This window comes from Python bivittatus, unplaced genomic scaffold, assembly GCF_059951505.1.
Source record: "Python bivittatus isolate LINGU-HERP-01145 unplaced genomic scaffold, Pbiv_v1 ctg000530_np1212, whole genome shotgun sequence".
Taxonomy (NCBI): domain Eukaryota; kingdom Metazoa; phylum Chordata; class Lepidosauria; order Squamata; family Pythonidae; genus Python; species Python bivittatus.
Window position 1 is genome coordinate 9,796,228 of NW_028277085.1, and position 27,909 is coordinate 9,824,136.

The 27,909-nt window shown below is 40.8% G+C and overlaps 1 protein-coding gene across 1 annotated transcript; it reads left to right on the forward strand.

Moving 5' to 3' along the window:
• The first annotated feature begins 593 nt into the window (after nucleotides 1-593).
• On the forward strand, nucleotides 594-27,782 carry SH3GL3 (SH3 domain containing GRB2 like 3, endophilin A3). The gene is made up of 9 exons (XM_007433804.3): nucleotides 594-793; nucleotides 18,459-18,527; nucleotides 19,621-19,693; nucleotides 20,084-20,227; nucleotides 20,729-20,862; nucleotides 21,918-22,076; nucleotides 23,962-24,065; nucleotides 25,235-25,362; nucleotides 26,370-27,782. The coding sequence occupies exons 1-9, from the start codon at nucleotides 749-751 to the stop codon at nucleotides 26,573-26,575; spliced, it is 1,062 nt and encodes a 353-aa protein (XP_007433866.1). The 5' UTR covers nucleotides 594-748; the 3' UTR covers nucleotides 26,576-27,782.
• Nucleotides 27,783-27,909: the final 127 nt, after the last annotated feature.

The window sequence follows — 27,909 nt, forward strand, 5'->3', positions numbered from 1 at the left end:
GAGCCAGAGACAATGGATGGCTACGATTGATTCAACGCAACCGTGAAAACAAAACTACACAGAACCCATTACGGGTAAACGCGCGGGGTGAAGTCTGTCTCGCTCAATAAACTATAGCTAAATAAACAATTACTTATATGCAAAACAGATCCTGCGTCAGTCCCCTATTTGTTACCGTGTCCCGTTGGCAGAGATATCTTCAAGCAGCCGAGTTGAACCCGAAGCATCATTTATTTAGGGGTCTACCTCCAGGATCTGCACCCCCCCCCAAATATATTTCTTGCATATTCCTAGGAGAGGCTATCGGAACACCGCCCACGGTCTTGCACTCGGGTAAAGCGTGCAACCATTCACACGCCCGTGACTCCCCGCCTCCCCTTTCCGACGTGCTTCCTCCTCCTCCCGCGCCGTCTCCAAGCGATAACAGAACGTGGGCGTCCCGGAGAGCTTTTATTTTTGCATAGCTTCCGCTGATCGGCCAATAGCTGGACGAGATGCCCTCCCTCGCATTTGCATAGTGGTCGTCGCGGACCAATGGGCTGGGAGGCTTGGAGCGTGTTTGGAACGCGATGTTGCATCTATCTGCCCTCGCTCGAGTGCTGGCGAGCGACGCCGAGCGAGGGGAATCCTCTAGCGAACTCATCGCGGGGACGGAGATCGGCCCGGGAGAGGCCCTGCTCTTTTGCGGGGCTCGAGACTTGGGAGTTACGCTGCTGTTGTTGCTGCTGCTACGTCCCGAGGTGGAAGTATGTCGGTGGCGGGTCTGAAGAAGCAGTTCCATAAAGCTAGTCAGGTAAGGAGAGCCGGTGCGGAGGAAATCTAGTTGGGTTAAAAATTGCAATCAACCTCGCAGACCTGGCGCCTCCGTAACTGCGTTCGCACGACCCACTAAGCCATCGTGGAGTTTGTTTCTTAGGGACTTGGCTGGGTAAACCCAGCTGGGACGGCTTATACACGATAATATCGGGTGGGATGTGCATCCAGCTGGTTTGCTCAGTAAACCACGATTAAACAAGCTATGGCCTAGCATGTTGTGTGAAAGAAATCCTTGTAGGAGGATGCATGGAGTGGGAGAGGGCAGGCTGCAGCCTTGTTCCAACTGAAGGTCCCTAAATGGGTTGATGGCTGAATTTTCCTGCCAACTTTTCCTCCTGGCTGGAATATCTAGATCTATTTATATATATTAACCTATTCTATCCATTCCGCTTGGGAGGGGGCCGGCTTGAAGGGTTTGCATCCTCCAGGACCCCTTCATTCATTACCCAGAGCAAAGTTGAGTTGGCAGCCCTACGTGCTCAGTGCCTGAAGACATTTCAGTTCCCATTGTGAGTCCTGTGCCTGAATGTCCTTGCATCTTTGCACAGTGTTAGGGTTGTGTGGTGGGTGTGTGCCTACCTTTTTAAAGCATTCGTTGAAATGTAGCGTGTGTGAAGGGACAATAGACACAGAAGGAATGCCCAAGGAGCCTTTGGGGCGGTCCTGTTGCCCAGTGACAGCAACCAGTTCTTCTCTAGCATGTTTACTTCTCCAGCAACTCCGTTTGGGAATTCAGCTCTTCTCTCGCTTGAGGTGCTGAGCCTCATTTGGAGGCTTTTTGCTTTGAAGGTAGCCCCACTGCGTGCGACAGAGTTGGCTCCGTGATGAGCGCCTGCAGAGGACTGTAGCTTGTGTGGCTTTAATCCTCATCAAGGTGTTGCTTCAGCATATTCCTGTGTGGAGCTGGAGAGGTTATTTCTCTCTTCACTGATGTTGAGATCCCGGTTGCCCCTCGACTGGGTGCTGGGCTCATATGCATTGAAACCAATGTGGATGCATTTCTTTTCTGGGTGGGCTTTTTGGGGGCAAACCTTGGCAAAGAAAAGACACCTTGGAGGGTTTGGCAAAGGGCCCATGACGTAGGGTGGGAAATCTCCCAACTTCCTATGTTTTTTAAAATTAGATTTATATCCTACTTTATTTTGTACACCTTAGGTAGGGGTTCCTCATGCTCCCATCTCCTGTTTTCTCCACAACACCTGCTGGCTGGGGAATTCTGGGAGTTGGTCCACACATTTCAAAGTGGCTAAGGTTGAGAACACTGCCCCACAACAGCAACCCTGTAAGGTGAGTTGGGCTGAAAAAGATGGACCCAGCCTAAGGGAAGACTAGAACTCAATCTCCTGGTTTCTACTCCAGTACCTCAACCACTATACAAACTGATTTCACACCAGTTGGTGGATTTCTTTTTTCACTGGGGCACATACATTTTTTCCCCATTGTTTATGTTTGTCCTTTTTTGTTAGTTTGATACCTCTCTGAAAGGAAAAAAAAAAAAACCCTGGTTTGACTTTGTCAAGCAGGACAGGATGCTGGGGGCAATTTGTCAGGGCTGTAATTGTAGTACAACCAGAACCTTGGCAGGAACATCAACCATACTCTCTGGAAATTATTAAGAGTTCCCAGAATTCTAAGCTGTGACCAAGCTGGCTGGGGAATTCTGGGAGTTAAAATCTGTACCTCTGGGGCATCTAGATTAGGAAAGACTGTTTTAATTAGTTCCCCCCTTCCATTTCTGCAAGGGGGGGAAGCTACTAAAAATAAACCTCTGCAAAGAGAATCTGCCTTTCATGCTTGGGTTTCTGACTAACTTTTTGATATTTATTGTGCTTAGACTCAGCCTTTCTTATGTGGAATTTTTTAGTGAGATGCTTTTTTCTTCACCCCTGTTATCCTTAAAACAACCAATGGGAGAGGTTAGGATGATGGATAATAACTGGCTCAAAGTCAAACTCATGAAGGCCCTCATTCTTCTTGACCTGAGACATTAACCAGTACAGCACACTGACGTCTGATGCATTAGAGCCAATACAACTATTTAGTTAGGGTTGTATATTGGCAATAAACTGGGTCTGTTCTTAGACAGGATGACAACAGTCTATTAATATTTCTAGCATCAGAAGTATCAAAGAGTTTTCCTTGAGTCTTTAAGATGCTAACAAGTATATGATGGCCTAATTGTCTTCATCTGGTGGTTAGATAACAAAAGATATGTATTGTGAAATGAAAGTATTTGCATATCATACTAGTTGGTTAAGATGCATTGAGTCAGACGCAGTCCTGATGACTACATGAATAAATGCCTTCAACTTTATCCTCAACCTGTCTCTGTAACTCTCCTGAGGATGTTCCAGTGATCTTGATGTCATCCATCCAGCTTATCCATTGCCTTTTTCATCTTTTGTTCCTTCAATCTTGACAAACGTAATTGTTTTTTTTTCTAGTCCATCATCATTTTCATTACATGCCCAAAGTCCATGAATATCTGTTTCTGATCATTGCCTTAGGGAGTTTGATGGATTGCTTGATTAGGTGCCATCAAGTGGTTTTTGGCTCCTAGTGACCACATAGCTAGATTTTCTCCATGATGATCTGTCCTTACCCTGGTCTTTCAGGTTAGGAAAGTAGACTGTTTTTATTAGGTCCAACTAGGACCAATTTGTTGTTTCCTCTTGCAGTTTATGGTACTATTAGTAACTGCCTCCAAATCCAAAATCTGTCTTCCTCCTCCTATTCTTTTTCAAAGTTCAATTTTCAACATTGGACATTATCACTGGAAAGGCCGCTGCTTTAAATCTTGTCCAGGGGTTGCCATCCTCCATAAATCCAATCTTGTCTTGATTCTTTGAGTACAGTACATTGTCTTTAACTATTCTTGAGCCCAAAAAACAAAATGATATATCATCTTCATGTCTTTACAGTCAACAGGGAGTTCATTTGATTTGTGGTAGATGTTACTTTGGGCTACTTAATATGTAACATTAATCCACTTTTTTTTTTTTACTTTCATAATGATCTCCTCTTAGTCGTCTATTTTCAGCTAACAAAATGGCATCATCTGCGTATCTCAAATTGTTAGTGTTTCAACCTCCAATTTTCATTCCAGCTGCCCTATTGTCCAATCTTGCGGCCATTCTTATGTTTGTATACATTAAATGAGTATGGAGACAATATGCACCTTTGTCTTTCTTGCATCGCTTTTCTGAATCCCTCTGTTTTTTCAAACCCAGTCCTTACAGTAGCTTCATTGTAAATGTTCCTTGGAAAAAATAATTAAATGTTCTGATACAGGCATTAGCCTTAATCAATTGTAGGTCTGTACAGTGCTTCAAATTCCATTCAGAAAAGGTTGCTTTGGAATACAAGGGAGAGTGAACATGACATCTATCTGCAACTCACTGAAGCAGCCACTTCTGTTTCCTGAATCATGGGATCTTGGAACCAGACATGTTAGGCTTGCATTCCCCTGAATCTGAAATATTGGATAGCCCTAATATATTTGTGTATTATATTAATGGTTTACAGAAAGGCCTTGTTGTGGTCAATAAACCTTTTGAAATTCTCTTATTCTTATCCATTGCCTGCCTGCCTGCCTGCCTGCCCGCCTATCTATCTATCTATCTATCTATCTATCTATCTATCTATCTATCTATCTATCTATCTATCTATCTATCTATCTATCTATCTTAGAGACTGGCTGAAAGTCATCCAGTTAGCTTCCATGCCTAAGGAAGAACTAGAACTCATGGTCTCCTCATTTCTAGTCCAGTATCTTCACTACTACACTAGCTTTAAACAGTTTAAGGTATTTCATCTGTGCCTGGCTCTTTCCTCTTTGACAGCTGATTTGATTCCTGAATATTTTTTCTCTTTACAAATGTTTCTGTTCTTCTATAGTCCCATTTGTAAAGGCTTTAGCATAATTTCCCCATCTTCTGTTAACTCTCTTAGATCTTTTCCATGATTACTCTTGAATTAGGACTATTCAGTGGTATATTTTCCTGTGATTTCTCTGATCTTAAAACTATCCGTTTCCGTTATTTTCCTCTATTTGATGAATTTTTGATTAAGATAGCTGTCCCTGCTCTTTTGTTTTTGCTTGATGTTGAAAGTCTGCATTCAGTTATCTGACCTAGTTGTCCCAGGCTTTTATCCTCTACCTTTCCTAGTCTGTCATGGTAGCTTGTTCTGAAAACCATCTGGGTCTTTTCTTTTTGAAACATTAGGTATGTTCTTTTCATGTCAGTTGTCACAGAGTCTTTTATCTCTTGCTATAGCTCCTCTGGTTTTCTTTTGCACAAATTAAATATACTGAAATTGTTCCTTACATGAATTTTATATTCTGATTGTACATCTTCAGGTCTTGCAGGCACACCTACTCCCTTCTATTTGCTAAGTTTAACCTGTACAGGTAGCCCTTGTTTAGTGACTGCCTTATTTAGTGACCATTTGCAGTTACGATGGTGATAAAAAAGTAACTTTATGACCAGTCCTCGCATTTACGACCTTCACAGGTCTGTAAAGCAAAGGAAAGCTGAAGTAAGGTCATACGCACAGTTGCAGTTTCACTTAGTTACTACTTTGCTTAACAACCAAGTTGCCGGTCCCAATTGTGGTTGCTAAACGAGGATTACCTGTATATGTGACATCAGTGGTTTATGGTTTGCTCCATAGTTCACACCTGGAGATGTGTTGCTGAACTAGATTGACTATGTAATAGGAAACACAAGTTCAATGTGATTCTGAAGTTATCCATCCAGTGATATCCAGGTGTGGCATCTGTGTTTATGTTATTTGAGGCAGATGTTGGCAATGAACAAAGGATTCTCTTTTCATAGTCTCTTACATTATTGAATTTGCCTAATCTTATCTTTTTGTAATTCCAGGTTCCTCCATTTCTCCAACTTCACATTCCAGTCATCTATTAGTAATATTGCATCCTTTCTAGATGTTGCATTTAGCACCTCTTAGTAATTCACCATAGAAATCCTGACTGTCTTTCACCATTGTAGAAGGCACATATATATATCTAAAACCTTGATATTTACCACATATTTGCTAATTCTATAAATATTACCCTGGTGTTTATTAGGTTATAGCTAAATACATATTTAATGATGCACTTTTTCAGTATCATTGCTACTTCATTCCTTTGTATGGTGTCATGGACTGATTGGATGTAATCATCTAATATAAATGGCTCATTACAGTCCACCTAAGTTTGCTGGGTACAATAACATAACTTAGGAATAATATCAATTCAGGGCATTTCATTTGTCCCTTGACAAAGTTAACTTTTCTTTGGCTCATGTTTCTCACATTCCATGTTCCAGTTCTGGGTCTTCTTATAAAATATGGAACTCCTGTTTCAGTACTGACACTGAGAACTAATTCTCCCATGGTCAAAAGTAGAAGGCTGATACCAGATCTGCCTATTACCAAAACAAAAGACAGATGGAAATGGACCTCCTGTTTGAGAGACAGAGGAGTCTAGCCCATTGCATTGTTCAGGCAGGAGAAGGAGGTAGAAGAATTTGAACCCTGATTTCATTATCAATAAGATTTGCATTTAATACACTGAAGTTTGTTTATTTAGTTTATATGGCCACCCATCTCAAACATATGACTCTGGAAGGCTAACAGGAAAAAACAAAAGCATCATAACAATATAGTACAATTCTTGTACTATACAAGAAGTTCTTGTAGTACATTCTTATATCTGTCATGACCAAGAAATCAAACATATACCCAAAATGGACCAAGATAGAAGAATAAAAGGATGGCTGAGCCTTAATCACATACAATCAGTTCTCTAACAGATGGACAATTTGCTGGAATTCTTTCAAAATGGCTTCTTTAACTTTTCTATAATGACCTGTTGATAGGAGCTTTTGTGTCCTTGAGTTTTTGTCTTGCCAACCAAGAGAAGCCTGGCAGATACCGTCAGTGACTGGACTTCCTTGCAGCTCTGATTGAGCCATCTTATCACCTCCAGATCTGCTCATGAAAGTTCTGCCTCTTACCCAGCAATTAGAGGAATGTCTTCCAACCTGAGGATATCATCATCTGGTACCCAAACTCATCTAAATGTTGTGACTGTGCTCATACTGTTTTCTTGGCAACAGTAGAGGATTTTTTCTGTTGCTTTCTTTCAGGTTTGATATTGGAATGTCTTCTAAGTATTTTGGCTTAATTTATGCTTGTAGAACTCCATCCTTCTCTTTTTGACTTACTAGCAAAATTGGTCCTACCAGAAGCTCCTGCTTCTGTTAACATCATTCTCAGAGTCATTGATGGTAGTGGGCCCTCTTTCCACCTCAAGGTGGCAATCCTAGGGAGGGATGTCATACAGACTCATGGTTTGTTTTAACTTGTTTGTCTAGGTTGCAGTGGGTAGATGCACATGTCACACAAAGGCCTAAACTATGGTTTACGAGTCATAATGAAGACCAGACTGAACCTATTATGGCTTAGTACACTGTTTCCCAATCATAGTAATTTCCAGATATGTGGACTTCAATTCCCAGAATTCCACAACCAGCATTGCCATAGAATTCTGGGAGTTGAAGTCCACACATCTGGAAATTGCCAAGGTTGGGAAACACTAGCTTAGTAAAATGTATGAACCCAGCCATGATTTTGAGAGTTGTATTTTTTTTTTCAAATTTATTTTATAAACCACCTTGGAAGCTGTGATGAAAACTGGCTGTATTAAATCTTCCAAATTAAATCACTGCTGCCTTGTTCCGTTGACTGATTGGGATCCCTCCTCCCCAGAGGTTTATATATGTGTTGTTTAAACTTGCTGGGCCCCCTTTTTAAAAAGATACTGCTTATTCCACCAGTAAATTACTCATCTGAATGAGGCAGCTGTTGTGCCTCTTTTCTGATGTCAAGAACAAAAGAGGCATTCTTCATAAAGTTTGACTAACCGCAACGTAAGCATAGCTGAGCAGCGAGCATACAATAACTCTGCAATGCATCTCAAGAGTATAAAATATTCTCTGTGGGTTTCACTGGATTAGTTACACTGCTGAATCATAGATAGCCGAGCACGTAGATGGGGTAGCCCCTGACACAATGCAAGAATAACAGGCATGGGTTTGTGTAAAATATGTACGTGCTAATTTGTAGGTAGAGATGCTGATTTAGAAGTAATTATTCTAATGTAAGTAAAAATGCAACAACCCTAAGATAAAACATAATAGCTATAGGGGGTGGGAGGGTGAGTGGGCAGTATGGCAATAGAGATATAAAATCAGCTCTTTGGAACATCCGGACGGATGACTTGTCAACTTTAAAGCTTGCATATTCTTTTTTATGGCATACGAATTGGTCCTAAACAAGTCACGGACAGATATTACTTAACTTGATGAGAAGTTTAATCCAGAGGTAGTTAAGGGTAAGATTGAGGCTGGGAAATTTGTCTGAAATGATGGATGGAAGAAGATATAGGCCAAGAAGTGGTTGTCTTGTTGAGAAAGCCAGCAATCTGGGAGGAGGCCAGGAAGGTAGAAGGTGAGCAGTTGGTTGATTGGGACAGGGCTATAGACTTTAGAGGACAATGAAGTGGTGCAAGTAATCAACATTTGGTTATTAGCCAGACAGTGGCTGATGCCTGACTGGATTTTATTTAAAGACTGGCTGTGTCAAGAAAATGACTTAATGAGCTACTTGGAGAATGGAAATGTGTTGGTATGTAGAAGGACATAGCAATTATTTTTCAACTTCCTCCTCCTCCTCCTTCATTCTGAAACCCTGATTGGTTTGCTCCAAGAGAGGATATACAACTTTGAACACTAACACTTTTTAACTGCTGTACAGTTCAAAAGGAAATGTCCGATTGGTTTTTGCATTTCATTGTGCTAAACCTTAAAGTGGTTTGCTTAGGTGTGGCTTATCATGTTGTATGAACTCAATCATTGTGGTTTGTCATCAAACCTGAATGTACTATGTGCCCGGCCTATTTTGATGGATTCATGTATGCAAACTGTGGCTCGTGCTATGTATAAAACCAGTTTCTGTGTGGAAGAATAAGGAGGCAGAACCAACTGTGTCACAGAAGGTTGCAGATGGAGATGCTAGAGTTTACATTTCTTTTCTAAAGTAAATATCTAACTTTCTAAAGATGGGATGCAACTGAAACTGGCAAGATTAGGTTAAACATTGACACCTTGATTAATTTTTGACAGGCAGGAAAGATATATCTTTAATGTGGGGGAGGATCTTCCAAAGTCGTACATATCTCTCACCTACATCTGATGTGTAACTGTCTGCCCTGCCATTTTGTTCTGTTCCATACATCCTGCCACATGTTCACATCTGGTATTGAAAATTATAGAGCCATAGATATCTGGTAGAGACTGCCATGTGCACCACAGAGTCATTGAGCAACAACACAAGTTGTGTAATTTCTGTCAGTCACATCATGACACAAATGACATACAGTATGAAATTTGAATCATTTGTGTAATAACTTAAAGCATGCATAAAGCCACTACTTTCCCCTCTGGCTGCTCAAACTGATAGCATTTCTAATAGTGACAAAATGAACAAAAACATCCAGAGGAACCAGCCTAAGGCAGACTGCCTTCCAGATGTGTTAAACTTCAACTCTCCACATTCCTGAATAAGTAGAAAATTCTGTGAGCCCACCTGGAAAGGATCAGTGGGGAAGGCAGGCCAAAATGTCTTTGTTATGAAAGAGGCCATGCTTCTGTTTGTTGTGAAGAACTGATTCCTGGTCAAAGTTAGCCTTGTCTGTGAATCTGAAGGTAGAAAAATCAAAGGCGTGTTGAGGAAAGAGAAGAGGCACAAGCAGAGATGGCAGAAGCTGGCTCAGTTCCCTGATTCAGATGAGAGAATGCTGAAGACAACAGCACTCACTTGGGGGAGGCGTGATTAAGGAACAAGAATGAGTGAATGCAGCCATTGTGCCTTGTAAATCATGATTTATGGTTTAGCATGTTGTGTGAACACAGCCTCTGTCTTTTTCCTAATCCTAGCAGGTTGCTAGAGTTATGCAGTCAAAGCCTGCAGAGAGTGGTCCCCCACAGTGTGCATTTTGGATCCACACCTTTCTCTCTCTCTCTGGGCTCTTTGAATGTCAAGTCAGAAGTTGACTTTGGGCTCATAGTTCCCTACCCTGTACCAAGATTACAGTGACCTGATTGAGATGTAGAAATGGGGTCATTTTGCAGGTGGGAATCTGCAAGACAAGAGTTGGGTTCTCTAGGAATGATTGTGTAGTCCCCCTTTATAGTACATTGCCTGTTTTATTCAAGCTTTGTGCAAGACAATCTGGAGCATTTTGTGCCTACAAGAGGTTTAAATCTTAAAATTAAATTAGGAAGCAGCAAAATGCAATTTAGGCGGAACATCATGTCCCCAGACTGGTTGACACTGGTGAAGATATCTTTGTATGTTTTCATATTGAGCCTACACATTGAAACATAATTGCGTGCTGCGGTGCCATCAGAAATTGGATTGGATAGAGCATCTTGAAGCCAAGCAACCTTGTCAGTTGAGATATATTTTGTGCCCTGAGGGAAAAGGAGGCTCTTCCTACAAACCCAGTCTTCAGTAAATAATAATATAGGCCCAATCTTCATGTAAAAAGCAATCTGAAGTTTTCCTTTGGTTCTGTGTTTCATCAGTATATTGCCCTTTTATTATTTGTGAAGGTCAAAAAATGGCTTTCAGTTTTTGCTTATGGTTTTAATTCATAGCGAACATTCTCAGAAGATGATCTTCTACTGACAAGCAGGATAGTACTGTAGTGTTTCCCTTTGGGTGGGTGCTAAGCAATAATACAGATAACAATGTTTAATTGCTTTGACTTAGTGTGTTGTCCAGCCCTTGGGTTTCCTAACTGTGCTCTATGATTTAGTGTGGCATGTGAACAAGAAACGGTGGTTTGTTCAAACCATAGTTAAAGCCCTTTTCACTGGTAAAGCATTCAAGCCCGCTTAACCCAATTTTTCCCCATGTCTAGTCACTTTCCACAGGGATGTCAGCCTGGAAGAGAGATGATTTAAAAAATCATCTTCCCATCCTTGAAAAAGCAGATGTGGTAGAAGATACCAAGTTGCATTCCAATATTTACTTCAAAGAAGTAGGTTCTACATTTTCATACACACATGTGTTAAGCATGTTGCAGAAGTAAAGAGGCACATGGAGGAGTTTCTATCCTTGTGAGCGTATCAAAATAGCCGTAGTAATTGTATTGGCCACATAGAAAAATTGCTCAAGGGTGAAATCCTCCAAAGAAGTAAATAAAAGACTTTTGCATCTCTCCCAAATCAGTTTGTACCCAGTTCCAAAGCAATAACAGAAAATCTCTGCTGAAAGCTTCTTACTTGCTGAAGACAGACTAACATACATCTTCCATCATTACCATAAATGTGAGATGGTTGAAACAAAGCACTCCGGTAGTTAGATGTAATAGGTTTTGAAGCTTGGCCATTAACCATCCATTCTGGGAATTTCTGTCAAAATAAACATGGATGACTATATGACTGTTATATATATATATAAAGCAGAGAACCATAATTCGATCTAAGATGATATATAAAACAATTAAAGGCTCTGTCTAGTTTTTGACATGTGGCTCCTAGTTAGACATTTCCTAACTGCAGTAATATCTTGAAATTAGGATATTGTGCAGTGATATTTAAACCCCCTACTGGAAAAGCCCACATACAATGGTATTCTGAGGAAGCTATTATAAAAACTTTTAATCCTCACTCTTTACAAGCTAGTATAGGACTCGGTGGCATAAATATTTGCCATCTGTGAGCTTTGGAGAAGCAGCTATTTGAGATGGTTGTATATGAATCTCCAAGGGATTGCTCAGTATAGTTAAATTAGTTAGTAAGATATGACGGAATTAGTTTCCTCAAATTAATTACTATGTTGCTAATAACTGAGCTTTGGCGAAACCCTTTTTAATATGCTGAACTATTACTTCCCCAGTATGAGGCTTAGGTTAAAATGTAAAGGTGCTATTGAGTCCAGCTTAATTCCTAATGATTTGAGTCCATGAGCTTTCTTGGCAACAATATGGATATACTTTGCCTTTGCATTCTTCTAAGATATTTTGGCTTTTCAGTCTAGCCCACAGCAGTGGATATTTCTGGTGGTCTTCCATCCGAATATAAACCAGGGTCAATCCTTCTCAGAGGTTAGCCGTGAGTTATTTTTGTAAAGAGTACTAGGACAAATCAAAATAGTCCTCTGTGTTGTGTATTTCCACCTCACAAAATGATGTTTGTAAACTCTTAGTCTAATGAATGGGTAACAGTCTGTATGAACCCAGCTCCAGATATTTGTCAGGCCTAGCCGAAGGAACTCCAAGAGACCATGCAAATTCAGTCCAGCTATGTTTATTAGCTACAACCTGTAGCAAGAATCTTCCCAGACTAAAACCCCAGTTCCCAAAGTCCTCCAGCCACAACAGTGTGAATTCCTCAGGGAGGTGCCAGTCTCATCCTTTTGTTCCTCCCACGCGGTTCCGGCGAGCTAAGAAAATGCTTATCTCCCTGAGCTTGGCCTTCATAATTCCATTCCATCACATATTGCTGTTGTCTGCTATATTCTTGAGTTAGACTTCATGGTGGAAATCTTCCAAGTTGGTGTTTCCAAGTGTGTTGGACTTCACCTCCTAGAATTCTCCTTTGATCAAAGGTAATAGTAGCACAGAATTTTGGTAGTTGAAATTGAGCACATCTGGAGACACTGAATTTTGGAATGGCTACAGCAGAATATGTCTTTAATATGATCAGAATATACTTGTTCTGATTATAGATTGTAGCCTAATCCAACATTTGATATGTGATGTAGGGACTGATGTACACTGAATGAACTGTTAGCAAACTGAACCTCTTTTTTTGTACATGGAATTTCCATGTGAGGATCTTTTTTCCAGCTTTTCCAGATTTTTAGATTGGGAAGCATGTCGCATTTTTTAAATTCCAGGCTGTGTTTATGGATGTCTGCTACAATATTTAATGCCATTTTGTTTATGGATCAGTCAAATTGCACGTCCTTATTTTAAACTTCTTAATCTAGTGAACTCTCAGAGTTCCCAGTGAACATGGTTTCTTTGTTTGCAGAATGTGGAGTGAGTAAAGTAGCACAGTAATAAAGTCACTGAGGCAAGTCCCCAAATATTTTTAAAAGGCCTTCTTGCACACACCTGGCAGGATTCAAGAGTTTCTCAAATTGTTCATAAGCTCATTAAAATTTAAATCAAAAATCTAAATCTTGACCTGGTTGACACAATACATTAAGCTACCATGGTTCACTTGATTTTTCATGGTGAATTCATGCATGTGTTGTTTTGTCGTCATTGCGATTGGTGGTGGTTGCTGCTGTACACACACTTAAAAAAGAAGAATAAAACACGTAGGCATGCTTAGAAAATAAATAAAGGGGGGGATGGCTCCAGTCCAGTATTAGTTTTTGATTTTCCAGCAGCAGCATCTTGCTGGTTCAATTGCTGAAGAGAAACTTTTTGAAATATGAGTCATTCTCTCTTTTGAAGATGTGTTGTTTCACGTATTAGCAAGTGGCAAACTGGGGAGTGGGTCTTAGGGTACATTGGCCATCTTGAAGATGTAGTGTATATATTTTTTTAGACATGGAACAGCTTCAGCAGACAGGGTTTGTGACAGATGCGCGCAGCAGTGGGTGTGAGATGGCACTGCCTGGTGGAAAATCATCTTTACAGCCAGTGAATCCTGCTTGAGTCCCTTCTGGATAAAAGGGCCTTTTGTCTGTCTGCTCCATCTTATCAGAAATGTTGCTTCGTAATGTCCCAGTAGCTAAATTTTGCTTCTTACTGTCCATACTTCAGCAAGGCCCAGAATGCTGTATCAGTTATCATTAATGCAATGATGGGTGAGCCCTTTCAAACCATGATTGTACCTACATTGACACAACTTTTCTGTACATAGCACATGTGCTGCTAGGACTGAGATTCTAAATGTTCCAGATGCATGAGTGGGGGTGATGGAATCAGCGCTCCCCACACCTACCTCATGGGATATTGATACCAGGATTGAGAACTCTATTCCTGAAAATGGATCATTCAGATATCCTTGGTATCTTGTTTATAGAATGCCTCCCCCCCCATAAAGCTCCGATTAGCATCAGTATTTTTGCTCCTGTGCCAGTTAAAAAGCTGGAGATTGTCCAGGCTTTTAGGCCTTGGTGACCATCAGATGGTCTGTATTTTGCTTGCAGGAGTATCTGCAGGGGGGTCCAAAAAGTCAAGATGGCATAGTTGTGGCTGCCATCTTGACTTTTTGGACTCCTTCCCTGCAGACATCCTTGCTTGCTGGTTTGTTTTTTACCTAGTTGGATTGATGTATTGTCTACCCTTTTATTGCTGGGAAGTTTCATTCCCCCCGCCCCTTGACTCTTCTGCACTTCTCAACGAATCTAGATGTAAAAGAGGTACAAGCAGCTGGCAAGATCTGTTCTCCCTAAATGGGAACCATAGAAGCTATGCAAGTGTGCTTTCCTTTTTTGTATGTGTTCTTGTTTCCTGTATGTACTCATTCTCAAAAGTTTTACAATTTTTGGTGTGATAAGGATGAAACTGGTTATGTAGTGCCTCCTAATGGTCAGTGGTAAATATGACATCTAAATGGGAATCATCCAGGATTGTTGAAAGCCCCTCTTTCTCACAAGGACTGTTATTCTGTAGATAGCACTGAATCGGAGAAGGGCCCTGCTTTGCTACAAAAACCAGAAAAGAACCAACAGGCCAACCATGCTGCATCTGAGCATGGGGCCACCCAAAGTACCTACTTATGGACCATGGAAAGCGGAGGTAGGACCTCAGCCCCCTGCCCAGACACACTGCAGAGAAAGAAGAGCAGTTTGTGACTGCAGGTAGGCCTTCCTTGTGGCAGGCAGATATTTTAGGCTCTCAAGAACCTTTCATTATTTTATTTACTGCTCCAAGCATGCTTGTCATTCTTCAGCAGCTCACAAAAGTGTCAGGGCATGCCGTTTAGAAATTATAGGAAGAAACTTTGCAACAGAATATTATTACCGAGCCAAAGGCTTCGGTTACACAGAGAGCTCACAGCTGCGGTAATGGCTCGAGGTGCCAACTCTGCTCCACCCATGAGCCAAAGTTGCATTCAGATATATTTTGAGGCAAAGAAGAATAATAACCTGCAATTAAGTTCAGGCTGATCACAGCTTCGATAGGGTGAGCCAAATGGGAGGAACCCAGCTCAGGGCCTAAGGCTGCTGCAGAATTCCTGATGGAGGTTATTTTGTGAATTAGGGATTCCATTTTGTGAGGGTGCCCACAACCCCCTCTTGACATGTAAACTACATTTACTGGCTCAAAACCTTTGTTGTCTGGCTCTGGAGGACTGGATTAGATGATGGGCAGTGAGGTGGCAGAACACACTTCCTTGTGGTCTTCAGTACCTTCGGTAGGTGCTGATTCTAGAAAAATCCCCATCCTCAGAGGAGCTGAGATCTTGCTTCCACACCCTGGTTGTCTAGACTTGGTTATCTAGACCAATGTTTGTCAACCTTGGCAACTTTAAGATGTATGGACTTCAACTCCCAGAATTCCCCAGGCTGGCAATCTTAAAGTTGCCAGGGTTGACAAATACTAGTTTAGACCAGTGCTTCTGTCTGGTGAAGAAACGCCCCAGCCTTTGCAGCAGCTTTTCTCTCCAGTATTGTAATTATATAAGTTGCTTTTCCATGCAACTTATGTTCCCACTGCATCACACAAATGTTAATTTGTGTTTTCTTCAGAATCCAGTTGCACCCAAAACTTGCTATCAGCCCCTTGTGCTCATTTACATTTAGCCTGTGGTCTTGACATTTACAAGTGTGAGTAAAATCTACAGATTACAGATTACCCCTCTTCTCAAATCTACTTTGTTGGAAAATACGTTTTGTTTTATGTCTCTTTTGTGCAAACTTTCTTTTTCTAGTTGCCAAACTGTGAAAACAGAGTAAAACATCAACTCACTCCTATTAGAAGCTACTTGTAGAAGGTGTTTATCTATGTGATGTGGTTGAATTTCACCAAACTAGGAATCTGAATTTTATATTTGTCTAGCCTTCCTCTCCATCTCAAGAACAGAAAAAGGAAAGTGGTGAGGTCAGTACCTGGGCCTAAACAGAAGCAAAAAACGATCAGCTTTTAATTTGGGAAGTAGGGAAATAAAAGGGAAAAGAAAGCCTTTGAAAGGCTACGTTGTCGCTATCTTGTTTCTACCACAAAAGCTTGCCGTGAATCTTACATTGTGTGCAGGGAGGGCTGCTTTTCTCTTGTAGCAAACAACACGCTCCGTGTTGCTGCAACCTTGCTGCCCTTTTATTAAAATACTTTCCCACAGTAGCATTGATACACGGGCTGGAGAGTTGTACAGACTGACCCCACTTTCTGCTTCTTGCTTTAAAAGTAATTTTGCAAGTTTGTAAGGAAAACATTTCTCTTTTCCAAAGAGACAGCCAAACATGGAAGGACTAACATTTTGGGTCAGGCGACCAGAGGTATGGGCAATGTTATTGTGTGGGTAGATTTGCTATGAGCTTCAAGGTTACGACTGTTTTCTCCCAGGTCTCCTTCCATTGTTGCTCAAATGCTCTTTTCCTTTCTTTTAGTAGGGAGGTATATATTTACCTAACCACAACAAAAGATCTTTTAAAAAGGAAAAAAGGCCAGCCTTCCGTATGGAGCTTGGCTCCATGCTAGGAGCTCAGCGGGACTTATTTCTGAGCAGATGTGCATAAATTGGCAAGTACAAATTTTCAAGACTCAGTTGCCAATAATATTTGGGCTCAATACAGTCATTGTTCCATTGGCTTATGCCCAAGTACTTGACTTTGGACATTGACTGGCCTTACATAACATTGATTGATTGATTGATTGATTGATTGATTGATTATGGGCCATCAAGTCGTTTTCAACTCCCAGCGACCTCATTGATAGATTTTCTCTGTGACAATCTATCCTTAACCTGGTCTTTCAGGTCTTCCAACAGTGCACTCAATTGCCACTGTAACTGAGTCCATCCACTTTGCTGTTGGTTGTCCTCTTCTTCTCTTTCCTTACACCTTTTCCAGATGTTTGTGCCTGTGTGCCTTTGAGTCATTGTTGGCTCCTGGCTACTGCCTGGACTAGTCCCTGCAGTTTTCTTGGCAAGATTTCGGAAGTGGTTTGCCATTGCCTTCTTCCTAGGGCTGAAAGAGAGTGACTGGCCCAAGGTCACTCAGTTGTCTTTATGCCTAAGGTGGGACTAGAACTCACTGTCAAGTTTCTAGCCTGAACCACTATACCAAACTGGCTGTTTTCAGAGATTACATAACATAATACATAGAAATAATTAGATAAAAGAGAAAACATAGTGGAATAAACCATGAATTGAACACAGCCAACAAAGGTGAAGATATGACTGGTATGGTCATTCATTTGGACAGATGGCATGTCAGTGACTGCCTCCAGATGCTGAAAGTCCCAGGTTGGCTTCCTGGTTATCATTACAAGTATTATGTCACTTTAAAACCAGGCTATTATTGGAACTGTGCGAATGTGCTTACAAGACGTTACCTGGTAACTTTGAAGTAAGCTGCTCCCTAGGGCATGTGGCTGTTGATTTGACTTAGCATAATGAGTTTGATGGTCCCCCTCATTTTGGTTCCCATAGTATATGGAAAAAACCCTGCTTGAGAGAAAATATTGGGGATACCCAGTTCTAAGAGTTCTGTTTGCCAAATCTAGGAGTATATAAACTACAGAAAGCTATTACAAATGTTTCTATATAAGTGGAGCTGGCCTTTTGTATTGCCACTGATACAATACACCAGTGTTTGTCAACCTTGGCAACTTTAAGATGTGTGGACTTCAACTCCCAAAATTCTAAGACTTTAAGTCAACACATCTTAAAGTTGCCAAGGTTGACAAACACTGGTGTATTGCATACTGTCTATAGTTACTGGTGTGCCAGTTGAGTTGTGTAGAAGATATTTTAAGTGAGGGGGATGTGCTATGGGTGGGGCAAAGGAGCTTGCTGAGAACAGTTCTCAGAAACTCTGGTTGCTCAGAGATCCAAAGATCTATGGCTCAGAGGGAACATCTGCTATGACCTGATGTGGTTTGGAGGTAGAGCTGGTAAAACAGAGGTGCAGAAGTGATAAAAAGGAGGGGGGAGGCCTGGAAGACAGGCTGGGGAGAGGAGATAAGTCTCTCTCTGCTGGCAGGATCTAAAATGGGAACCCCCTTCACTGACAAGCAGTCTTTGTGATACAAAGAGTGTGCACAGATGATACACTGAACCATGCAATGGCCAAACACATTTTCACTGAATGTATTGAGCAGACACAATGCACACACACCCTACTTAGGGTTAGTTTATGGCACAGAGGCAAGTTCTCCTTCTGGTGCATATAGGCTTTCTCAACAAAGGGTCTCTCTTTACAATAAACTTTCCATTTGCTGTAATGAAACACATGCTTGGTATGTTGTTTCCAGGTTCTAAAGAAGGCTCTTGGTTTTTCCCTGGCATTGGGTGTATGTGCTTCATCAGTTTTTCTGTGATGACCTGTCCTTTGCTGCTGTGCCCAATCTGTGGTTTATTATTATTCTTTTCCTGCTGCAGCTTTTCAGCGAGAAGATCAGTGGAGCAGAAGGGACAAAACTTGATGAAGACTTTCAAGAGATGGAAAAGGTAAGGCAAGTCTGCGATACTGCCTGTTAATTGCAAAGTATTTATTTCTAATTATAACTTGAGCCCTTTTCATCCTTTCCCCTCATGGGCATCCTTTGCTTACTCACACACATGTACATATACCCACATGCACACAACAATCCATAGTGGTACATTTACAACTAATGGGGGAAGACAACATAGGGACCCTATTTTGGCTCATGGGATGAACTGGCTCCAGGCAAGCATACTGGGTCTATAGGTCAGGAGTGGGTGAAACCATAGCCCATTAGATGGTATTTCCTAGGGGTGAGGACCAGGGAGAACTGGTTAGGGAGGAGGCCTTGGGAAAAGGTATGGGTTCCCCAAGAAGTTTTCAGGAGAAATGTGGAATTGCTGTGAGGCTCAATATTCTCTACTTGGTGGGGCATGCAGTTATAAAGTCAGTACTGATCATCTAAAACAATAGTCTGCCATTGGGACTTCTGTTCCTATAGCATAGCATCCTTATTATTTTTCCTAACTAGAGCTTTTTTCCTTGAAAGGTGCATTTGGCTCTGTTCCTGCTTGCTTTTAACCTGGCCACAAAGGATGAAAGTTCAGATGAGTCCATGTTGTCCTAAACTCATTTGAGTCTCTGCTGCAGCTCAATTATTTAGTTGGACAGAGTGACTCTGGGGTCATCTGGCCATGAAATCTAGCAGTCCGGTTCCCCCGGTTGGATTCTTTCCAGATATTTATTGAACTACAATATCCATCAGCTCCAGCTAAAATAGGTCATCGTTAGGAGAGATGGGAGTCACACTCCAAAGTATCTAGAGGGCATCAGGTTGGCACAGGTTTGTGTGCAATGTATGAAAGAAATAGTCCCAGTCATATATTGTTAAAGATTAGTGATGTTTCAAAATTGAATTGTTTTGAATCCAGCACCCTGACCCATGTCCAATAGAGGTTGTTTCAACATCCTTAGAAGCGTTTCAAACTCAAAACACGTCCCAAATGATCAAAACTGCCCATCTCAAATTTGGAAATCAAAATTGGAGGTGTTGAGTAAGAAATGGCTCAGACTGAAACTTTTGCACACCCCTATTAAACACATTTCATCTTCTTGCAGAAAATTGATGTCACTAGCAAGGCAGTGGCAGAACTTTTGTCCAAAGCTACAGAGTATCTCCAACCTAACCCAGGTAAGAACAAAATAATTTCACTGAGTTCCAGAGTTTCAAATTACTGAGCATTTCTGTGTGAACCAAGCCATCAGAGCTGTACCTCACAGCCTTATTTGTTTTCTATGGACGTTTTTATGTTATTGTTGTAGAGGTTTTATTGTCTGTATTTTTATTGTGGACATCTTACTGTTTATATACTTATGTTGGACTGTGGATGCCATTAATACTTGATTGTAAGCCACTGTGAGTCTGAATGAAGTTGATGACAACCTGCTTTGTGGTTACTGCAAGGTAGAACAACATTCCAAGACTGGAGAGATAAAGTCAACAAGCAGAAATGTTCTCCAGACATATAGAAATCCCAGTATATCTTTTAAGCTTTTCAATATTAATCTCTCTCTTCTAAAGCCTACAGAGCTAAGCTGGGAATGCTGAACACTGTATCCAAGATCCGAGGGCAAGTAAAGGCCACTGGATATCCACAGACAGAAGGATTACTTGGGGACTGTATGCTCCGATACGGGAGAGAACTTGGAGAGGAATCCACCTTCGGTGAGCTTCTGCAGCCATGCAATATTGTTCACATAGTTAATGCAAGTGACACTTAATAAATCTGGATTTTTAAGAAAAGGGTGGATCCCTGCGTGAATAGAGGACATTATAGAGAGATAAGATGCAAGAGTAGAGACATGAATGTGACAAAATATGGCTTCCGTCTTTGCCTGCTGGTCCCTAAAACGGATGTACCATTTTCAAGTAAATGATGCTCAGGTGTTTTACTTGAGATGAAGGTAAGAACATTATGTTGGAACAAAACAAAGCCAAAAGAAATAAACAGGTTGATTCTTCTATGAATGGCTGACGGGGAGGAGTTTAGTAGATTTGGTGTGTGACCAGAGAAATGCTCTGGAAAATAAGGATAGCTAGCTTTCCACGTTTCTGAGAAGAGAGGCTGAAAATAAGCCTTCTAAATTTCAGTTTGGAAGCTGCTGGATTTTAAAAAAAAAGATTCCTCCCTGACGTGATACACAAGTGTCGTTTCTTCTTTACAAGGCGCTGCACTGATTGATGTGGGGGAAAGTATGAAGCAGATGGCTGAAGTGAAAGACTCTCTAGATATCACCATCAAGCAGAATTTTATTGACCCTCTACAGCTACTGCAGGAAAAGGATTTAAAAGAGATTGGAGTGAGTTCACCTCTGGCTTGACTATTTGCCTAGGGATGTGAAGTGTGCCCTTGGAAAAATATTAGTGTTTCTCAGATCTCTCTCTTTTGCACTTCATAATGCCCGTTGACTGAATTTGCATAATATCTTAAACCTAGGTTAACAAAACACAATTGCCATGTTCATGTAATGTGTAATGCCCAAATAAGTGATATTTCTTATGGCTTAACATGGCCGTGCCAAGAGAATGGCTGAGGTCCCAGCAACAAATTTTCCAGCACCATTTAACTTATTCCAGTCATGGATCCACCATTACATGGATCTAGTTATGAGACCCCTGTTTCTCTCGAGCAATTGGAGCATCTTCCTTCCTTGATGCTTAAGGAGAATTTAGCCACTGGAAGTTTCCAACCTTCCTCTTCCTCAAATCCTTTGCAAAAAATGTGATTTGTTTTTTCCTCACATCAGAAGCATTTGCTCTGCCTATTTTTCTGTGTTGTGTGAACCCAAAAAGTTAGATGAATTAAACCATGATTCATTGGGTAGTGTTGTGTGTAGCAGATCACCTTGCCTCTGAAGATGCCAGCTACAGTTGCTGGTGAAATGTCAGGAAATTTGTTGTCTAGACCATGGTCACTAAACTCTGAAGCCCAACATTGCCCAACACATACTGACTGTGAAAGGCTACACTAGTAAACCATGATTTAGTTAAACATGGGTAACTACATGGGTAAACATGGGTAAACACACCCAATGATTTAGTGGAGTCTTGAATATTAATGGGCGCACTATAGTCAAGAGAGAGAACATGATAGAAATTTAATGAGAGCCAGAATATAAAAACAAACGATATTGCTTCTGATTTAGATGAGCTGAAGGTTTTTCACATTGAACAAAGTATCCAGCATGTAAGAATTTATTGCAGAGCAACTGTTGGGGCATTCATAGATGCTGTTTTTTTTATTACTATTTTTTAGCCATTCCACATGGCTAAAACACATTTCTGTCCCTGTTCATGAGGGCTTCTTCTTGTTTGCTCTACCACTTGGTTCTCTCCTTTTCCTTTTTTTAAACAGCACCATCTGAAAAAATTAGAAGGCCGGCGTCTAGATTACGATTACAAAAAGAAGCGCCTAGGGAAGATTCCAGATGAAGAAGTGAAGCAAGCCGTTGAGAAGTTTGAAGAGTCCAAAGAGTTGGCAGAACGGAGTATGTTCAACTTTTTAGAAAATGATGTAAGCTCCTCTCCTTGCTATTTGAGGTCTTTGACAGTGCGAGACATATCTACGTGGGTGTTGGTTGTGCATATGATGTGGTGTAACTAGTAATTGTGAAGATGAACAGGTTGCCAGTTCTCTGAGCACTGTCTACTCTTTTCTAAACAAGCAAGGGGATGAAACCTATGAATGGCTGTGGGCCTTCTTAAGTCACTATTCCTGGACTTTGGGTTGCTCTTCTTGGAAGCTGTTGAGAAGGGGTTCTTAAGTGGAATAGCAGGGAATCTACACCTCTCAAACCAGTTATCTGTGTCCCCAGCAGTTTGGTGATGCATTTTCTTGCTATTTTCCAATGTAGAAAATGGGAAAAAATCTAGTATTATCCCTAAAATAATGTTAAGCTCCCCACTCCAAATACCAAGAAATTCTTGTCTTGACCACTTTATTATCACCTCTTTTGCATTAGCTATGTGCAAAACATCTCTTTCTTGGAATGATAGTTTGCATACACCGAAGTTAACTTCTGGGAAGATGCCTGATCAGCTCCAGCCAGTCTGGCATAGTCTAGAGGAAAGACAGAATTCGTTGGAAGGTTCAGTTCTAAGAACAATAGGTTTTCCACGTGCATATTCTGTATCAATCTACTTTCTGCTGTCCTTCCTCTAGCACCAAACGTGGTCCATCCCTGATCTAATGGAATCCTTTTATGAGTATGTGTCAAATTTCACCCAGGCAGAGCATGATTCACCACTCTCCTGTAACTAGCTAACTACAGAGGACTCTGCATAGTACCATAGAGTGGGAAAGGCTCTAAAAGATCCCTTAGAAATTTAGTCCAAACCCTTGCTCAGGGCAGGCTCCAGTAGAGCATCTATGACCAACAACCACCCAGACCCTGTTGTTTGAAGACCTCCAGTGAAAGAACTCACCACAGGAAATTGCCTTCATCTTTCCCCCATCGTTGCTCAGTTTAACAAAAGACTTTGCCTTAGATATTCCTTCAGACAATTAAAAATCAGTTTCATTCTCACCAGTAATGTTCTTGCACTGATTTAATTGCAAGGCAACCAGGGGGTATACATGCTTATCAGATTACAGTCTTTTCCCCAACACTCAGTCTTCTCCTTAGTTTCCCCCGCTTTCATCAATTGCTATTGAAAGTCATGATGGAATTCTTCCTACCAAGCTGTTTTGATAGCAGTGCTAGCATTACCACTGAGAAGCCATCCTGCTCTTGAAAAATTATTGGAGAATTTCTCCTTCCCTTGGACAATCGTCTACCACTTATTCTGCACACTAGAGCATTTTAAATGGTCAAATTGTGCCCAGTTCCACTTATTTAATTTTGCTTTATGAAGTGCTGCCATCTAGTGATAATAGTGACTTAAGAAGTTTGAAACTGGATAGTATAGGAGTTTCAAACCTTTTCATGATAAGATAAAAACCTGCGCTATTCTGCGCTACCTGCTTTACCTACCTAGCTCTGTATTTTCTGTGTCTCATAGCAGTCCTTCTTGTTCTTTCCCAACCTTATTTAGCACTCCCCAGTTTGAACTTGGGAGTTCTAAGCAGGAATAGTAAGAAAGCTGTGGAAAACAATAAGCTAAGAATGGCATTGTGTGTGTGGTTGGTAGAAAAGAAGCAGTGACAGAAAATGGTATTCCAAGAAAAATTTTTAAGGTAGAAACCCCCTGAGAGCCACTTTGTCTAATTCTTTTCTCACTGATGCTGTTCAAAATTGTCCTTGTTCCTTTGCCTCCCCTTCTTTCTCTAGTACATTTCTGCACTAATTAACCCCAATGGATGGGCATCTCTCTATCCCTTTTGAGTCCATGTTTGCTCTAGGCTACTGGGAACATCATGCACAAGTCACCAACATTCTTCTTGGATTCCGTTTTTATAGATAGAGCAAGTGAGCCAGCTGTTAGTCTTAATAGAAGCTGCACTGGATTACCATAAACAGTCTACAGAAATTTTGGAGGATCTGCAGAGCAAGCTACAAAATCGGTAAGCATAATCATGGATTGGTTACTTTTCAAACTGAGAAAGCTCTTAAGAAGTTTTAAGAAGTGTTATCATAGGCCTGGTCACCCAGTATCACTATGTGGCCTCTTCTGGCCCTCAGAAGTTAGGAAGACTTGTGCCTCCCTTAATCTTTAAGATATTGCTCACCCATGTTTTAGGGAAGTGTTTGGCCATACTCATTCTGTGGTGTCTAATAAGCCATGTGTATCGTCATGTCATAATATAAATAACAGTTATGTAATGATATCATGTCATCTGATACAAGTATGTAAACTGTGTCATTTGCCTGATGACATCACAGCACGTGTGTCATTATTGCCCCCTTGCAGATGCCGATGTGCTCATTTGCCTTTGCAGGTTAATCCAACCTGACATTCTGCAGATCTTTGTGATGTCAACTTGGATCAGCTACAGTCAGCTAGCAGTTCGATTCTTTCAGTAATTTTGAAGGTCTCAAGTTGGCCAACTCATCCCTCCATCCCACTGTTCTTCTTCAGTTCAACATTATGACAGGATTCCATATTATGTTAACTCTTCCTTGGTTGAATAAACAACAGTTGACTGAGTTTGCCCAATGCACTAAGCTCTAAAACACTGTTTACAGACCACAGTGACTAGCTTGGGAAAACACACTAAGTGAGAACTAAACAAATCATATTGCAGCTTAAGCCCATGTGTGAGTTTAGCCTATGTGGCTTTTAGATCTCATTGAGGGGTCTTACTCTCATGTTCATGATTCTTTGACTAGTTTCTCGAAGGGTTGCAAAGGGGTAGGAGGATTTGTATTTGTATATCTCAGAAGATAGATGATTTCTTCTTTTCATTCTCAGTGGACCCAGTCACATTGACAATGAGCTGTGAAGCTCAAAATTACTGTCTGTGGGTGGGTTGGCATTTCCTGCTAAACCAAAACATGGGGTATTTGGATTAAACTTACTGTATAGTTAAGCCAATTATTGATTATTCCATGAACTGTGGTTAAACAAACCATGAATCAAGGCAATGTATATATATGAAATCATGGGTTTATAAGGACTTTTGGACTGGCGCTGATGGAAGCAGGATTCCCTGATAGAGTGATTTTAAAACATTTAGAGCAGAAATTCTGACTATTGTAAAGGCTTGACCTTTCATTTCCCTCCTGGTATCAGGATAAACGTAGCTTCAAGTCGCCCTAAACGTGAATTTAAGCCAAAACCAATCACACGGACGCGTCTGGAAATAAGCAATGGTCAACAACACAATGGAATTTCCTTCAGTCCATCAATTGAATCATCAGGTACATAATCATGCGATCAAACTTTCTCAATGCTCACAACAGAGATTGATTTTGAAATACTATGAAGAGATATACCCAAATCCTTCGGAGAGATTTCCTTTTGCTACATTCTGGCTTAAGATGTATTAATCATCTCCATTCCTTTTAAAAATGTTTCATATTAGAGATCGCTCCAAGAACAGTGTAAACAAAGGGGAAAGGCAAAGTAGGAGCTGGGATAATAGAAAGTTGAGCTTCTTTCTCTTAGGTGGGCTATCCACTAATCCTTGCCAAACACATATTTAGCAAATAATTACTTGGGCAGTCATCATCTCTCTCTCTCTGCTCAGAGAAATGCGGCTTGTGCTGCTGCTGCTGCAGGAGCAGCAACAACTGGGTGGCCCTTTAGCTTTTTGTTTTTAATTAAAAATGTTTTAGCTTATGAATGGTCTGAGCTGGGCTTATTTAAGGACAGCACACAACTTTTATTGCTGGCTGATTTAAAAAGTATATTTTAATTCAATGATGAGCTCATTCTACCTCAAAATGGGACTGATCCCTTTGAAGGCAACTGCTTAATCCTATAAAGAACTGATAGCAGATTAGACATGGGGACATAGTTTTTCTTTTATATCAGAACTGGGTTGTCTTTAGTAAGTATAATAATTGTTTAAATTCAAAGTGGTGCCCCCCTCATCCATTGTCTGACCATGCATCCTTCATGCACAGATTCAGCAGGCAATTATCTGCAAGGGGATCCCATTCCTTTCTTTGGCATGATGGAATAATTAAGCCAGTGCAAAGATCTGGAGAACTGTAAATTCCTACAAGAGGTGGATTGGTCAGAAAGAAAGAAATCCAGTACAGTACATCATTCAGAGACGCAGTGGATACTAGTGCTCCCAGGAGGGTTTAAGTATTAATTTTGCATAGCCCATTAGATTGTTTATAATATTGGACTTTGTGGCAAATTAATTGAGACAAAATTTGTGGGAAAACAATCTAACCTAATCACTCATTCTGACCAGGTTCTTCATTGCACATGGACCAACCTTGCTGCCAAGCCTTGTATGACTTTGAACCTGAAAATGAAGGGGAGCTTGGCTTTAAGGAAGGAGACATCATCACATTGACCAATCAGATTGACGAGAACTGGTATGAAGGCATGTTAAAAGGTGAATCAGGCTTCTTCCCCATCACCTACGTTGAAGTCATTGTCCCCTTGCCACAGTGAACGCGCCGTGTCCTTTTCATGCTGCTGATGCCACTGAAACAGTGTCTTTGGCCAAAGTGGTGTTTTCATTTGTGTGGCATTCTATGAAAGCCCGTGCTTCTTTTGACCAACTTACTGACTCTTTTGTATGCGTCTTTTAAGAAATATATTTATTTTGTATCCGTACAATTTGTATATAAATTATTAAGTCCTTTCTTTCGGTTAAAAGCAAAGAAAATCAGGCAGCCCAACCCTGTGCTTTTGTGCCTTGAAAATCTCGCTGAGGCTTTTCCTAAAAGCGAAGCTATTACTCCCATTATAGCAACAAGAAGCCCTTCATCTAGCGATGAATTTTATTTGTGGGTACAATTTCTCAGCTACTGTGAGTAACGTTAGTCATCATTGAGCCACTACTGTTACATTTAACTTAACTGTGAAAAGCTAATAGTTACTGTGCACTATATTTTGACTAGAGAAGAATGATTGCTTCCTCAGTGTTCTTGTATTGTCAGCGTCACCCTTAAATGCTTAACTCTTCACTGACCAGATAATAAAACACTCTTGTGGGAAATACGTTTCCTCTGCATCTTACAAGGTATAACATTCTTTGGCTTCTAGCTTCATAACATCCACCATACTCAGAGCTAAACTTTGGTACTTGAGTTTTTGGTTGTGAACTACCTTTGTGAAAAATGTCTGGGGTTAAGAAAAATTGTGTGTTCTCCAGCTTCTCCATGGGAGCCTGCTTTAGTAGTTATCAGGTTAGTTGGTACTATAAGTTTGGCTTCCTTCCTATGGTGCAAGAGATACTTTAAAACTGTTTTCTCATACGTTTCTGATCTGTTTTCCACCTTTCCATTTAGGGAAATAAATAATAATCCAACTTCTTGCTCAGGCAAAGTAGCACAGCTATAGAGTTTGCAACTGAGTTCAAATTAATAGGGATTTCCTGTAAATAACCATAGCGTTACTTACACCACCACCAATGGCTCTCTCTACTCAAGTATTTCCCACAGCAGCAAACTGGATTTTTCTAAAGCCCATAAGCAAAGCAACCCATCTCCCCAATTATTGTAGACAGGAGCTTTCATGGGAATTCATTTAACTATTGATATTTTCTTCCTTTTCTCCAAAAACATTTAAGTGTCTAGCTGTTATCAAGTTATTATAGCTAAATTGATGACGTTAGTCAACATTTTATTAAGCAATCTTCCACAAAAGGGGACATGAACTGCAATTTAAAATATTATACAATAAAAATTTGTCAAGACGATGGACCCAGTTTGGGGAACAGTTCACTCTTTTGAAATAACATACAGACAATATAAGACTTAAGCCTGCCAAATATAGAGTTT